Source organism: Polyodon spathula, chromosome 56, assembly GCF_017654505.1.
Source record: "Polyodon spathula isolate WHYD16114869_AA chromosome 56, ASM1765450v1, whole genome shotgun sequence".
Taxonomy (NCBI): domain Eukaryota; kingdom Metazoa; phylum Chordata; class Actinopteri; order Acipenseriformes; family Polyodontidae; genus Polyodon; species Polyodon spathula.
Window position 1 is genome coordinate 871785 of NC_054589.1, and position 17660 is coordinate 889444.

The window sequence follows — 17660 nt, forward strand, 5'->3', positions numbered from 1 at the left end:
AGATGTATATAATAATAATAATAATAATAATAATAATAATAATAATAATAATAATAATAATGTTGATGATGAGACAGTTATAGGCGGAGGTTAGCAAGAACAGCCAGCCCATTTCATTTATATAAAGACACCTCTGGACCCTCCGAGTGGGCATTAAAATCAGGTCCCATATTATGGCACTTCAGTTAAAATAAGTCATGAAATTACAAATAAAAAAATGAATTCAGCAAAAACGTAAGTATATTTTATACACTTATTGAGTATATTTTGAATTAAAAAAAATATTTATTATTCATTCAAATGCATTCCAGTCTCAAGTGTAGTTACTTTCTGATTGTAGAAATAGAAAGCTAACTGCAACTCATTTGAACCCAGCATGCCTTGTTTTCCAACCTAGAGTATGCTGTCTGAATACATTTTTCATTGTAATGGTTTATCAAGGGTACTGTTTTTTGCAGAGCTTTGCAAGAAGCACAATTTATTATGTGATATATTAGCTTTGCTAATCCCAACAACACAGTAAATTACACCCTTATTCTAATCCACAGGGCACAGAATCAGTGCTATCAGCTCAAATAACATAAATCAAAGAGAATCAAGTGACTAATTAAACATTCTGTTCAGTTTGAAAATTTTTGTAATAGTAATTATCTAGTTCGCTTTTACATTGTATTAACATTGAATTACTTTACAATTAACATTTAATAATAAACTCTGAGGTGAGGATCTCAAGTAGAGCAGAAAGACATAGTCAGGTACACACAGTACATGCCTTGACTGCTCCTGCCAGTGCCAATGGAATAACTTTATCTTTACTTGCAGCACCCAAAGTTCAGCAATGTTTAGTACCACAAATAAACTATGTCTACCAGATCACTGTTAGAAATTCCTGCACAACTTTATCAAAGGACTGGTTTTCAACCGGTCATGCTGGTTTAAGAAACTGTAATGTGGTTTGATATACCAGCTGCGTTTCCAGCTAGAAACCAGTAAATATGCGTCCTAATTCTCAACTTTTGTTGGTTATCAGTTTACCCAGCAGCTGCTGGAATTTACTGCAGAGTTTCATAAAGAAAAAAAAGAATTAAATGCCACTTAACCTACCAGAATCCAAGGTGTACTGGGTTTCTTGTTGTAGACCAGTAAGATGATCTTGTGTTCACTACAGCTGCACAGTGAGGACTATATGGCAGGCGAATGATGATGGAGGTACTTTTAGTTTTACAAGTTAGCGTGTGGTCAGGTCACAGCCCAGGATTATTAACCTGAACTATAAATATCTGAGTGGACAAGCACAGCTCAAACAGTACACTGGGATCTCACCTTCAGCATCAGATACCAGCGTTCAGGGCAACGTGACAGCGATGAGCTTCAAATACAATGTGGTTATAAAATCACTTGGATACTTTGTTCAACTGCTAGGAAAAAACCTGTACCAGCTGTATTGAAGGACGCAATAAAACACTCAAAACGTGTACCACAGTCTGTCATTTTTATTATTTTTTTAAATAGGAAAGCATCAGTTAATTTTGCAAAATTATAAGCGAATAACTAGGAAATGTCATTTTCAAGTTTTTACTGTAGTTTCCCATTATAATAACCCCATGAAAAATGCAATAGTTTAAATATTTGTCTAATTCTGTTTGCCTGAGTTTTTGTATGATTGAAGTTCTGGATTAAAAAAAAATAATCTAATTTATTCCAGAAAGGAAAGTTTTTGTGAAATATGAATAATAATAATTAAAAGAAATATAATACAGAACCCCCAAAAGTTAATTTGTACATCAGATGACAAGATATTTAATCAAATCAGAGAACTAAAATGGAACTTTAGACACACAAAACGTATCTTAGTCAATGATGGGGGTATTAAAATTGATACAAATGGTAATTGTTTTTCTGTGCAGTACAAGAACATTGTAACGAGATCAGTCTGGGGAAAACAAGGCAAAGCATGAGTGTTCTGCTTGCATCTTAGGTTTCAGTGCTACTAGTTCACAATGTGCCTGTTTATATATATATATATATATAAATATATATGACAGGTTTAGGTCACTGTCAGGTTACACCTGGGCCTCAAGAAAGTATTTTTGCTTCATTGAAATGTTTATAACAATGTACACACCTGCAGTTTAAGTAGTTAATGATTTTTAAAATATAAGCTTGATCAGGTGTTACTTGTGAAATACCAAAACAACAAAAATGGAAAGGGAAAAGGACATTTAGTTTGGGTTTTGAGCCTCTCAGCTACAAGAAAGCTTAAATGTGACTTCTGTAAACTACGTTCTTTTATGTTTGTAGCTCAGGGAACCTGCTGCATCTACTAACAGGATGAGAAAGTGTGCACAGAAAGCTTCAAGGACGGAGCAAGCTTGTGTACCTAGAGCTAACACTACATTAGGTAATGTAAACGAACTGGCAAGCCAACAATACCTGGCTTCTGGTGCACAGATGACTACACTAGAGAACATGTAACAAACATTCACTACATTTTAGTGTAACATTGAACATGCAGCTTAAAATATACTTCTCCCCACTTAAAATCCCCAAAATATATACATTTAATTAGTAGAACCAGCAATTATGTATGTTCTAATGGTTTTAAGGAAAGAACAAGGTGAAGTATTAGCTTCATCATGAAGTCCATACAACCTTGTTTTTGTTTTTCCTAAGGCTTCCTTTCATATAGCAACAAAGCACCACAGGTGGATCCCATTACCTGTTAAATAATGTATAACTGTTTCCATATAATTCCTGTAATATATTTCTGAGTTAGTTTTTGTTATTGTTTTTTTGTTGTTGTTGTTGACAAGGAGTAAAAAAAAAAATACCTTCCTACAAACTCTTACATTCCCATCCTACCTGAAATGTCACGCATTATGATTTTATGTGTCAAGAAGCTCTCCTTGTCTAAGACATTTGACCAGTGTATAAGATATTGAATTACACCTGTTCGCATCAGGTGACTAGGAAACTAAGGTCAGGTGGAGAGGGAACCTAATCCGTGGTCTACATTGCATTTTTATGTACATGTTCATAATCGCACTGACCAAAAATTACAGCTCTACTGAATGTGATCCTATTTTACCATGCAAGTAAGTAGATTTTTCATTTACTATAATTTTCTCTCTTTGATAATTATAATGGGTTTCCATGTAATGAATGCTCTTGTGAACTACTGACATCTATTCATAGCAAAACACGGACATGTTCTTTGTATAACACTTTACTTAATCATGCTATTATCACCAGTTATGACAACATATGTAAAGTATTTATATATTATTGTATTACCTTAATTCTAGCCTCCAATCCTTTTGAGAGATGGTTATGTATGTTAATGTATTGTATTTAAAATTGTTATTACATAATTTGAGTGACTGCAGTGGAAAAGCCTATATAATCATATAAAACTACAATCCAGAAATGGTTCAGGAATATCAAACTTTAAAGCAAACACAAAACAGTATTTAAGCAACTGATAAGTTAAAGTTAAGTTAAGATCAGCTTAATATGTATATAAAACCTTAACTATTGAACTCCTGGTGGGGTATATTTATACTTCATATTTATACAAGGTTAGGTTTTCAAATCCACCGTACATTTGCAATATTTATGTATGTTATGCCTTCAGCCTGATATTTAATCAAGTGCCAGAGAAGTGAATCATGTCTTCTGGAACCCTGTTTCTCTGATCAAATGTGCAGAATTGCCATTGAATGAACACATGCATTTCAAACCCTTCTGTTGCAGCTGACATTCTGCAGGCTGCGCACACACCAGTGGTGCTTCCTTCTCTTCAACGTCCTCCTCTTCCATGCCTTACTCTTTGGTGGCGATTTTGTTGAAGAATATCTTCTTCAGTCCTCCCCGGGCACATACACCGATGTTAAAGTGCTAGAGCTTCGTGAAAGAGCTAGAAAGCTGGATATGACCACCGTGAAGAGCAATGCTTCCAAATACTACACTATCAGCAGCCCTGATGCCTGCTCAGGCCAAGACATCTTTTTGTTATCGATGATCTTCAGTAAACCGGATAACGCATCCCGAAGGGATGAGATCAGGAAAACATGGGCCAACATCACCAACGTCAAGGGCTTTTCAATCCTCACTTTATTCGTTCTGGGTGCTTCTGATTCTAAAGCCACCCAAGCTACTGTCATGGACGAATCTGAAAGACATGGAGATATCATCCAAGGGAAATTCACTGATTCTTACAATAACCTACCCAACAAGACCATTCTAGCTATGCAGTGGACTGTAACCTTCTGTCCCATTGCCCGCTTTATTCTAAAAAGTGACGAGACTATGTTTGCCAACTATGTAAGCTTGGTGGAGTATTTACTGAGCTTAAGAAGACACCCTGAGGATCTCTACATTGGAAGGGTAATCCATCACGAAATGCCCAACCGGGACCCTCAAAGCAAAGATTTTGTACCAGTCAGCCAGTACTCAGAAAAGTATTATCCCGATTACTGCACAGGTGCAGCCTTTGTTATTTCCCAAGATGTAGCACGAAAAATATATGTAGCTTCCACAGCGATGAAGATACCAGTTCCTCATGATGTATTTGTTGGAATCTGTGCTAAAAAAGCAGGCATTGCTCCAACTCACAGCTCCCGGTTCTCTGGGGAAAAGCACATCAGATACAATAACTGCTGCTATAAGTTTATCTTCACATCTTTGGAAATGAAACCTGAAGAGCTGTCAATGATTTGGAAGGACATAAATGATGGGAAAAGTTGCACGCTGTTTGAAACTTACTACGGGCTTGTTTCTTGTAAAGCATTAACCTACTTGGATAAGATTTCTTTCTTTAGTACAGGCACTTTAAAGGAAGGGGAGGCTCAGCCATAAAAGAATATTTTAACTGAGACAATTCCTTTATTTTCCAGTGTTGTATTTATTTTCAAATTAACACTCCCCCCACCCCCCCACCCCCCACTCACTTTCCACTTTCTGTGTGGAGCTGGCTGCTAGTGCTCCAATATTGAGTTATTCTAATGTTTACCTGACTTTGAGCTTGCCTGAAGAATCCTTAATGCCAGAATTGAACAGCCTTCCTCATTCTATTTAAAACATGTGACAATGTGACCTCTTTAAATTCTTTAGTCTCTCTGTAAAGTACGTGGGGCTGGAAGCATTGAAAGGTGACATTGTCTGGAAAATGTTACAGTTGGTAGAAAAGGCATAAAAAAAGTGAGAACTGAATCACAATATGTGCATGAAAAAAGTCAAAGCATCTGTATGTCAGAGTGCAAATACAACTAGGAAATCATCAGCCACAACATTGTACACCTTTAAAGAATAGCACATGAACCAGTAGACATCTGCTGATTGGTCAGAAGCAACTGGTAAATGGAGACGACAGCTGCAGATTGCAGGATTGTTGACAATTGATGTTCGCAATATTAGAAACACTGAATTCTGGCAGGGATACCAGAACAATGCACAGTGAGTTATGAAGAATTAATTTTCACCCAGTAAATATTATTTAGAATATTATAAATGGACAAATATGTAATATCCTTAAATATGTTGGAGACCAATGTACATTCCTTAGATTACAGGCTTTAGAAAATGGGTTTGTATTTAATCTTGTGTTTTGAGAAATGTTTTGGATTATAAATACTGTATGGTATGATTTGAACTGCGTGTTAAGAAATTATATTAAAGAAAAAAAAAACTAGCACAAAATTAATTCTCGCTTTAGGCAATGTTTCTGACCTTTTAAAGCATATTTGATAAATGGCACACAACTTTCTATAATAATACAAATACTAATACATCATTACAAATGACTGAAATGTTACATTAGGCAGCTGCATTCATCATTTTTAAGTTTAAAAAAAAAAATTTGTTTTCAATTTTAAGAAACAATTATTAATTACATCCATTGCTCTTGCATGAAAAAAAACTAAAGGTTTTACTGTAATTGGAGACAACACAGACAGCGTTTACATGCACAAGTCATGACTGTTTTCCTCACAATGTTTTTGCTGTACTTTTCAGGAAATGTGTTGCTATGCTGTTCTGACTTAGGAAAAAAAGTCAGCCATACCAATGCAGATTACTTAATTCATAGTAATTTAGGGGAGGGGATATTTATATATTTTATAAAATAAAACTTCTACTAAATACAAATTTTACTAATTAAAAAACAATATATGCATAACATCTAAAAGTTTTATTTAATTAAAGTAGCCTATAAATGTATGTGGAAAATGTGGGGGTTACACTACAATATAATAAAAAATGGTATGATATTGAGAACCAGGGATATGTAAAAATACATACGAGGATCCTGAGTCGCTTCATACACTGGCAGTTCTCTAGGAGGAGTACCAGGCTGAGCATCCTAATGTTCCTGTACTCATCTGCCGGTCCCTACACCCTGCCTCTGCTCCGAGAAGCCACTGACTGCAGGTCTGAAGCTGCGGTAGAAGTGCCAGGTGCAGAATCCACTTCACACACGCACACATTATAATGAAATGTGGATGTCTTGTAATTTACAAACATTTAAACTAAATCTTTAATTAAAGCGATAAGATAATTGTATGTTGTGTGCTAACTATATCCATTACTTATTGCACAATATGTCAATTGACAATTAATTCCAGATCTGTGAGATGGAAGAAGTCAGTAATAGTATGTGCAATACTGAATAGACATGACACACTTTTGACATATTGCAATACATTTATAATGGCAAAGATTCATTATAGTTTTTAAATTTTTCTTTAAATTATGTAAACTAGAATGTAAAGCTCTCCATATCACAATATCTTTCATAAATCACCAGGTTTCTGCTGGATCTGCTTCAGGAATTACAGCTTTAAAGCATCTGCAAAGTTCTTATAATGAAAATGACTGGCACAAAGTACTGTCTGATATTCATCACAAATGCTTTCAGTCACTAAGAATTGCTTTCAGCTTGTGAGAATCCTTACGCTGTGGCTCTGTTTGTGGATAATTTCATCATTGTGTTGGACAGCATGTAATGTATTTTAGATCAGATTGATTCCATAAGCTCTATTCTTGTTGGACTGTTAGAATTATTTAATTCCCTCGGCATCTGCTTTTATAACCCTTGTCAGTCTTAAAAAATGAATCTGGCACAAGATCCTGCAACCTGTAAAAACATTCTGCTTCTATAAAACCATTGATGTGTGATGCTTTTATGTATTTGTATTATTCCTATTTGATTTAACTGGTATATTTTTCCAAATTATCTCAAATAAGTGAGTTTGTTTTTCTCCTCTGAGGTCATTTAAAAAAAAAAGCCAAATATGTGGTCTCCTCTGAGGCAAACTTCTAGATCTGTTTCTATTTTTATTTATTTAAAATTTGGAATTTCCATTTTTTTTACCCAATTTATTCCCCAATTTGAAGCCTGGCTTACCCCTGCAGACGTTGAAGACGAACACACGAGTCCTCTGAAATGTGTGTCGTCGACCATCCACTTCTTTTCACTCTGCAGGCCTGCCATGCAGCTAACTCAGAGCTACAGCGTCGGAGGACCATGCAGCCCTGAACTGCTTGCAGGCAGGTCCACAGGCGCCCAGCCAGTCTACAGGGGTCACTGGTACGCAATGAGCCAAGGACGCCTTGGCCTACCTAAGCCCTCTCAACCCCAGGCGGCACTCGGACAATTGTACGCCACTCCCGGGAACAATGGAATAGCCTGGCCTTCTGCACTCCATGCGGAGTGGATGCACCACTCGGGAGCCTTGTCTATTTCTATTTCTATTTTTAGTGCTTTAAACAGCAATGCCACTGATAGGTACTAGTTAGAGTTGCCATAAGGTGTGCTCCACTTTTTATCATAACTTCCACTCTAGGCCATAGGAGGGCGCTGTGTGCCCCTAATTTACATAAACTTGTAGTGTTAACCAGCTTCTGACTGACAGGTTACTGTCAGCTAGGACAAACACTGTCAATATTGCACACCTTTATTATACCAGCATGAACAGTGCTGCTGCTGCTGCTTTGAGAGCTTGAGAATTGAAATAAGAATTGCATTGAACAGCCTATGGATCAGATATTAGTTCACTTCAGATATTAAAAAGTATATAGCTGTCTGTATGTATGGCTCTTTACCACAAGTTATATAAAGTATCATCATCTGTTTGTCAGCTATCAGACTGTCTGGCTGTTTTGCATATAGCTTGAGAAACTATTATTATGCAATGATGAAACTTGCTGAGGCTGTTTGCCTGGCCGTCTGATTGTTTTGTATTGTCATAGTGATCTACTTTTCTATATTGCTAATATTACATTTACAACTGTGACGAGGAACGAATGTCACTGGCAGTCCTGTTTCAAACACTGTGAAGAAGGCACAGACCTGTACCCTATGCAGCTCCAGCCTATTCAACAGAAATATCATTCCAGCTGGTTCTTTTCAATGCAGCGTTTTAACCGAGGGACACATTTGGTCACTAAGGACACCGTTTACCAGGAAACTGCAAAAATGAATCTCATAGCCTGCTTCAATTGGACACGATCCAGTCCCAGAAGAGGGTAATGTAATTGTGTTTTCAGAGCATTGAAATAGCATGAAAGAGATGGGAAGTGAAATCATTTTCCCACGTGGGCAAAGAGTGGTTTCTCTGGCAGGCTTCATAGAAGCATTTACTACTGTTTACAACTAAATATCCTGCTTGAGAAATGTGACCCTCTGGAGACCCTGTGCTCTTAACGACCCTGCATGAGACCTGTGTGACAGGCACTCCACTTGAAAGCCTGCTTCAGGTCTAGGAGATGCACAGCAGGTTTGTTGAGGCTTCTTAATCCTTGCCAGGTGATGTAATGCTAATATGTGCTATTACTTTCCCGCACTTTGGGAAAGCAGCCAGCTCGAATGGTTTGGTTTGATCTCTTTGACAGGCTTAGTAATAGTTTGGACCCTTTCCTACTTACCTTATTTCTTCCTGGGGACTTTACATCAACCCACACCTTTGACTCTTCTTAAATGAAATGCCTGAGACCCAAAAATAAGTAGCCCCTTCGAGTCCAAAATCCTTATTATAACAATTCATGTTCGCTGGCAAAAATGGCTCTTTTTATTTTAGGGCCTGTGCCTGGTATCAATCTGGGCCTCTGCTTGCCCTGATCACTTGCCCGTCCACATCACGAGGTGCTTGGATGGACAGAGGATTGTGATTTTGAATGCATTGTTCAAGTTCATCCCAAACATGTTTAATTGGTAAATTTTTTTTTTTTGTCACTCATTTAAAAAAGTAGGAAAAATGACCCTAAAATTAACAAAACTGCCTACATAGGATTCAATGCACATGTCAATGTACACAATGCTCATTTCTGAAAAGATAGCCCATGGTAGTTCCAATAAAGGGGAAACAACTTCCATGGTATATATTTAATTTGTGGCCATCACTTTTAGGCAAAATTTCCTTTTTATAAATCCTTGTCCTTTCTGGCTCACTCGCTTGTACAGACTGGATAAATACAAGATCTGACACTGTGAAACACACAATATAATAATCACGTCTTCAAACTAGGACAATGACTCGTGTCAAGAGGGCATGCAAGTACAAGGCAGCCGGTTGCAATCAAGTTAGGGACAAATAGCATCCCTGGCTTCACATGGATACAATATCACTAAAATCTAAGACATGAAACTGCATTTGTTTTACTACCCATCTACCAAACAAAGCAAACGGCATCAAGAAGCACATCATTAATACATGCTGCAGGCACCAGTGCTTACCAAAGGGTTTCCCCAACCATTTAATACGGAATCAATAGAGGTCATCTCGGTAATGTAGGCTGATAGCTTGGGCTATCTATCAGGTGTGTAGACAGAGCTAGACCAGATATATTGTTCTGTGGAACAGTCTGACCCTGATGAAAATGTATTGTGTTTCTGATTTCACATGCAGTACGCAGGGTCAGACAATAAGTCTGGAACACCTTTATAGTTTCAGTACAGTGTCAGGACAACTTACTGGATGCAGCAACACGTTAAAACATTTACCACAGTAAAAGCCTGGCAAACTGTAATACAGAATACAGCAGTGACAGCATGGTAAATCATTCTGAAGCACTAAGGGGTATGGTAAAGTATATGAAAAACATGGCGCACCATGGCAAACTGAAGTAAATACATATTATAACTAACATGCACATTTACTGTGGTAAACATTTTAAAGGGAAGTCTGCAAGGTTTTTACATTGTTCAGGAGGGAATGTGTGTCCAGGAACTGCACACTGATAGCCCTTTATCAAAGTCTGCTGGTTTTCCCATTGTAATTGGAACTGACTTGCGACAGAGAAATACAACGTTACAGACTGTGTGTCAAGGATGTTACTGGAGTTTCTATTAAACCCTTAACATCTGTAAATGAGCTGAGTTCCCTGTAAGAATGAACTGCTCAAGGGTAAATTATTAGACACGATCCATGTGTCCCCAGGAAGCATTCCTTTCTCTCTCTACCATCCATCTTCTGAACTGATCACCGCTCCTAATCTAGTCTGGAATACGTTTTCCAGTTGGTTGAGAAGCCTGGGTCTATGTGGGTTCGGTATTATTTTTCTTATATGACAGGGGCTGGAAAAATGATTCCCCAAAAAATAATCTCAGAAAACCTGCTTGAGACCTCATCCCCAGAAGCAGGAAGTAATATCCCTAAGCACCAAAAGAAGAATAGAATGGAAAAAAAGGAACTTATTTTTAAGAAAATGTTTCCTCCCAATGGAAGAAAAATAAAACCAGGTGGACCATTACTGCCAAAAAACTGTCTGTAATGCTTCATTGAAAATGAATACTTCTGCATACGAACCATAATGCTAGTGTGCGAATGTTTTCTGCAGGAAACGCTTGGTAAAAGCTGCACTAATCTTGTTCTTCAGGAGTGACATGCATTTTATATGCATTTTAGCTAAACCTGTTTGTGCTTCAGTTTTCTGACTAGTGTTAATACCCTTGCACTAAAAAAAAATGCTGTAAATATTACTGAAGAATGTGCATTCAATTACATGTGTGGGACATGTGAATTAGAGCATAAAAATGGATTATTCTCAATTGATTTACCATTGATAGTTAAAAATATTTATTTTTCTAAATACCCCACTCTACCCATTTGGAATTTCCATTACCACAATGAAATTTGCAGAATAAAGCAACTTTTCTGACAAAGTTCCTTAGAGACTGAGACAGTATGACTATCCTTATCAGCCAGGTTTGTTTCTTGTTGTCAGTCACTGAAGCAGCTGATATCAGTTCACTTGTTATGCAATAGTGACCTCATCTGAAACTATTGTCACTTTTTAGAATTTCAAAAATAATTTAGAATACATTCACTTGAAATAATGTATTTTCCAAATGACAATATGCATATGCAAATATAAAGAAAACTGGAGTAGCGTTTAAAGATTCATTAAGCAAGTAGTTGTTACCTCAAGCAGATCTTAGCAACTAACTTGACTGCATCTTGAGTTACATCAGTGAGAAGAGCCAAGAAAGACAGCGACTTACAGTACTGTACCTTAACAGTGCAGTCACAGAGGCCTCACTGTTACCATTCTTCAACTGTACAGGAAGACATAATGGACAGCCAGCGGCTTGGGTAAGATGCTTGTTTATTAGTTATATCAGACTGTATGCATTTCCATTACTGGTAACTGACACATTCTTGAGACTTGTATTTGTTAGTACTGTAGGGGGCTATTACATCATTAGCCAAAAATAAAATAAAAACCTAGCTGAATTACAGCTTTATTGAATAATAATAATAATAATAATAATAATAATAATAATAATAATAATAATAATAATAATAATAATAATAATAATAATTTGGTATATAAATACTTAAGTACAGTGCATTTAATTTATTTTAGACATGCCATTTTTTTTTTATAATAAACTGTTTTACTATTTCCACTTTGTGTGGTTTAGTTTGTCTAATATACAATAAAATAAAACTGTGGTAAAACTGTAAGAGAAACGTTTTGGATACTGAGTGTTATGAGTTTTGTAATGCACTTGTAGTTTTTATATATCCTTCCAAATTCATATAAACATGAATAGAAAGCGCATGTGTGGCTATTTCCAAGAGATATGAATTTATATGGACTGTTTAATTTATATCATACAGCCAGTACTCCAGATAAGGTTTTGGGTCTGGGAGTAACTTACCCTCTAATTTTAACACTTAGAGAGTAAAATGTATTTTCAGGGGGTCAAATGCAACATTACCTTGAGGTCACAAGTAATCTCAGTAAATACTGTACAATCTTTAATGTTAATGGGGCAGGCATTAAAAACGAGCCTTCCATTTTAACTACAGTGTTACTCTGAACTCCTATACAGCTGTACGTGTGTTCTGCAGGGTTCTTTATCGGCTCAGCAATTTTTTTTCTTTTTTTGAGGTATCACACTGACTCTGCAAATTAATTTTGTTACTTATATTTTAACATTAAATTCTTAAACTCAGTGAACATGTTACAACTTTAATATAAAGCCATACAGGTAAATAAAATAAGGAAATGCATTCATAAGTTATAAAACACTTTGTTTAATATTATAGGCACTTTTTTTTAGCAGTTGCCTCTGACGATGGTTCCAGTTGGATTTGTAGCTGCACTGGAATGTTTACGCTTCAACCTGGGTAGCTTCGAATTTTTCTTGTTCTTATTGTGATTGGCTGCAAAGACAACAGGGCTAGCCAGTGATTGGATAATGGGTGCTTTCAGTAACTGAGCATCAAAGAGCGAGAAAGTTTCCGCTCACTCAGATCACTGATGAAATCTGCTCTGCAGCTCTGAGCTGCTCAGGGGAAGTGGAACTGAGCATGCCGTTAAGTGGGCTCTTTCCCTGAGCTGCTCTGAGCGGCTTTCTTACTGAATGTAGGATTGTTTTTTGTTGAATACAGTTTCCTAGTAACTGAAGACATTGTATGCTAGGATATGCAGTTGTTAGTGGAAGTTTTAGAGGTGTAGACAAGCTGTGCTGTTAAATTGCTATGCTTATTTGTATGCATTCGATTTAAATTTAGTGTATATTTCTGTTTTTTTATGCGTAAAAACAGCAATTAAGCAGCTTATCTGGAACTCTGCATACAGCTATGGCAAAAAGTTTTGCGTCACCTAGAATTTTACAATTGAGACATAATTAGTGCTTTATGAACATAATTTAGAGCTTTTATTTAACATCATGTAATGATATCACAAAAATCTACTGGAAGCCATAACAGTAATACAGTATGTCATGTTAGATTTTGAGCTGTCAGTTTTTAATTTTTTTTGTATTTGGAAAACTACAAAGTGGTATGTAATTCAATATGTTAATATAACATTATTCAACATGTTTCTTTGGACTTTATGAAGCAGAATGTGTTCATTCTATAGGGTGATGCAAAATCACCCTATAGAATGAATACATGGGGTCCAGATCATCAGGCAGCCTGTTGAAGGTTCCCTGTTGTTTATTGAAAAAGTGAAGCATTTGCAACAAATATTGTTAAATCAGGGTAATAACTGATATGAATCTCTTTTCTATTTTGTGTCTCTAATTATTGTATATTTACATAGTACTGTAGTTACTTGGTTAATACAAATATACTTATACAGAATTACAATGTAATTATACAGTGCAACCTCAGAGTTACAAACCCCTTGGGAATGGAGATTGTTTTCAATTGTTTTATTAAATGTGTACACCTGCTAACTACACCCTAATCTGAAGAATAATATAAGGATACAACACAGTCATACAATACTCATACTGTTATGTCTTTAAAACAGTACCAGATCTGGTTGCATTGCACATATGGTTGAGTGATTGCATACTTCCAGATGAAAGTAGGGGTTTGGTAGACCGGTCAGTTCCTAAGTTTAGTGTTTGTAATTTTGGTTACAAGGTACTTAATGTGTACATCTTTTTTAAATAACCTAACCTTAACCCTACAATTGTCTACTTACGGTACAAATATTGTGCTAAAAAAAATTTAATACTCAGTGATCTTTATTACAGTCCTTTAGTATTACTGTGCTATTACTAGTATGACTATTAATGAGCTATTAATCAATGTAAAAGCAACCTTGAGTCTTCCAGAAACATTCCCCAACACTTATGATCTAATGACGCTCCATAACATCTTGCAAATAACTTGTTTCATGTATTATTTAGAAAGAAAATGAGTCCCTGTCACTTTGACAGATTGCTGACATCCGATACTCCTTTGTCCTTCACCGTGTTCAAGTTTCGATGGCCAGGTTGATGTAGACACCTGGATTTTATAACAAGACACATTTCATAAGGTTTCCAATATACCATATACTTATATGGTCCTTACAAACCTTTGAGAATACATTCTTATATTTAATCTAAATAGTAGACTATATAGCTAGTTTTGACCTTTACATATGAATTCTATAATAATGCACCCCAGTGCCAGATTCATTTTTATATAATCACACCTAGGATCAGTTGAGCTATAAGTTGATTTACAAAAAAATAATAAAGAAATAAAAACATAATAAAGAAAATACAATTTATGATTTGTGGAGTTGGCTGCATTCGGACTAAATACAATGTTTAAGCTAACAATTTTAAATATGCTTAATATCACACTGAATATATATATATATATATATATATATATATATATATATATATAACTTCTGGAAGACAAAGGCCAGCCCTGCAGATGTCCGCCTTTGAGCTCACTGGGCACCTGGCCAGCAGGGTTCGCTGTAGCGCGATGAGGAGAAATAGTCCCTGCCAGTTTTGCCTCCCTAACCCACAGGAGCGCTAGAGCCAATCCGATGCTCCCTTGAGAATTCCCAGCAAAAACCGACCTGCTTCGCATGGCCAGGACGCGAACCTGCGCTGTATGACACCCTGCGCACCATGCGGCTGCGCTTCTAAAAGGTGAGACATTCAGGGACCCCTGCAGATATCATATTTAAGTTATTTCATTGAAGGTAATAAGAATGAATGAGTTGGTCTGTTTGGAATCATATGTAAGGGTAGAGGCAGCAGAACTGGTGACCTCGCACAGCACAAGTAAGCATCTTAACCTCTATGCAAAACAGCTCATTTACATTTGTGGTTAAATAGCTTTTAACCTCATGTCATCAGTGCAACACACAGCACTGCCCAGTACACATGCAGAATAGGGGAAGCATTTTTTCACTGGAAGCAAATTTTGATGTTTTACCATTAAAGTTGTTTCTTTGATTAACTGTATAATTACGCTCACTAATTATAATTAACTTGAAAAATCATTCCAACCTTAGAAATGACACATTAAGACAAATTACAACATTACAACATTCCCTTATGCTTATAAGATGACGAATACAGATTTTTTTTTTTTAACTGATTTATTCTGCAGGCTGGAAAAAGGGGAGAGATGACATCCAAGAGGGTTTATACGCTAGAACAGCAACACAGAAGAAACAGAGTGGTTCTACAAAACCTCCTTGACAAGGCCTTCTTATATGAGAGAGATGATGAAAGGGCAAGTCTGTTTTATACGCATGGGCATATGTAGATTGTGGCCAGGCTTTTCTGGAATTGTATATTATTAGTGACAGTTGCAGACACCGACCACGTAACATGTCAACAAATGTCCAGTCATGCTTCATTGGTAGTCAAATAAGAAAAGATGTTATACCAAAGAACCTGTGAGATAAATCAGCCTCCAAAAAAGCTGAAATGTGTATCTCTCTTTCTTCCCTTCTTGAGTTATTTTCATGCCTTTCTCTAAATCTGCCCATACCTGGCTTTGAACTTGGCTGAAGAATCCTAAGTGCCAAGGTTGAGCAGCTTTCCTCGTTCTGTAAAAATCATGTGACAATGTGACTCTGCAGCTTTGCCAGCCCCACCTACTCTCTCTGTCTGAACTATATATGTCAAGTAACTACACATCGTTATTGAGAACACCATGAGAGGGAAGTGTAAAGGTAAAAAATAGAAAATAAAATCACTTTGAAATCTACTTATTATTAAACATACAAAGGATTACACATTAATGATTTTTTTTTATGCCATGACCCTATATTTAGAAGAAGAAACAAAAAATAAAGGAGGACGATCGGTCTCTCTCGCCCCTCCCCACTGTATCACTGAGCAGCATTGGAACCTCAGGGAACTGCATGCCAACTAAGCCAGTGAATCAGCACCATGTACTGATCACCAAGAGCTCTTCTTTTAGAAGCAATTAATATTTCCTATGTGCAAACACAACTGGTGCAGTCTTGCTGCTTAAACTTGGACAATATGTTATAATACAGATTTATAGTGTAGTTATGAAAATAAACATATTCTATACTGTAATTTGTTGTAATACAGTACAGCACAGCACATCTGTATACAGAAACTTTATAGACAAAGTACCTAATGCATATGATAATTTCCTGAAACGTCAAAAAGCAAAATATCTCAAAAATGTCATATTTCTTTGTGCGTTTCACATCACAACACATGTCTTTATTACCTTGCCTTTTTTATTGACGTTGGATATTTAATAAATTGATGGTTAATAAATAAAAAATAAGGAAATATTAATATTTATATTTGCATAACAAATAAGTATTATATTATCCAACAGTCCCAATATGTTTTTGAACTTGAAAAATGTAAACTAAATCAACTCATTCTTTTAAAACTACTTTTCAACATTATACATGTTAAAAGTAATTTGATATATTTAACACGTCGTTTTTTGTTCCTTGTGGACCCAAGGCCCGAGGGGAAATAAGGTTGAAAATTTAAGTATTTACATTTTGTGTAGCTTTGAGTGATGATTGGGGGTGATGGTGAGTTTCATTTTAAAAGGACATCATTAAAAGCGCTTTCATTTTGAAACAGAATCTCTCAATTTTGCCATTAAACATTTCTTTGGCACAACAATAGAAACTGTAATTATAGAGCAAACCTCACTTGAGGTGAAGTTGTTTTTGTAATATAAACACACGAAGCAAGTTATTGACGATGTGCTTGGTGATATTTAAAAGCCTACACACATGCTTTTTTTTCTGGAGGAACTGCAGACAGTGGGATATGGAGAGAAAACAGGAAGGTGGAAATGAAAAAGTGTGTGGCTTCTTAGGCCCTAAAAGGACGTTTTTGACTGAGTAACCATTTTAGTGATTTACTCTGTTTTTGAATCTCACATGCCTCAGTTGCTTGGACAGCCCAAACAATCTAGACTCAAAGTTGACATGGTTTTTCTCCCCTGAATTAAACAAGGCAACACTGTGCCTAAAGGCTTAGTCTCTACTTTATTTTTGTTATGTTCTCAGGTTTCCTGTGCATTATGAATGTACTTCAACGTTATTATTTGCATTCATTGTAGACTACTTATCTCCCAAGATATGGCACACTGGGTAGAAACCAGAGGCCTGTGCGCCTCCACCCTATTACAATGGACAGCATATTCTCCAGCAATGGGAGTGAAGGGGGCTTGTTTTTACTTGAAGATCTAAGAGCTTTTGAGATTCATCAGGTACCATCATGTGAACCATTTATATTACTAACCTTGTATCATTAAAGTGATTAAAACCTTTTAATCTTACCTGTCGTATACTGTCAATCGTAATATGTGTGGAGTTTTGAAAGACACACATATTACAATGAACATGATTTTCTATTTTAAAACATGATATGTTGTACACGCTAGGTTAAAGAA

At 36.2% G+C, this 17660-nt stretch overlaps 1 protein-coding gene across 1 annotated transcript; it reads left to right on the top strand.

Moving 5' to 3' along the window:
• The first annotated feature begins 3009 nt into the window (after nt 1-3009).
• Nucleotides 3010-5789, top strand: LOC121307493 (beta-1,3-galactosyltransferase 9-like). Its single transcript, XM_041239675.1, has 2 exons — nt 3010-3095; nt 3754-5789. The coding sequence occupies exons 1-2, from the start codon at nt 3090-3092 to the stop codon at nt 4855-4857; spliced, it is 1110 nt and encodes a 369-aa protein (XP_041095609.1). The 5' UTR covers nt 3010-3089; the 3' UTR covers nt 4858-5789.
• Nucleotides 5790-17660: the final 11871 nt, after the last annotated feature.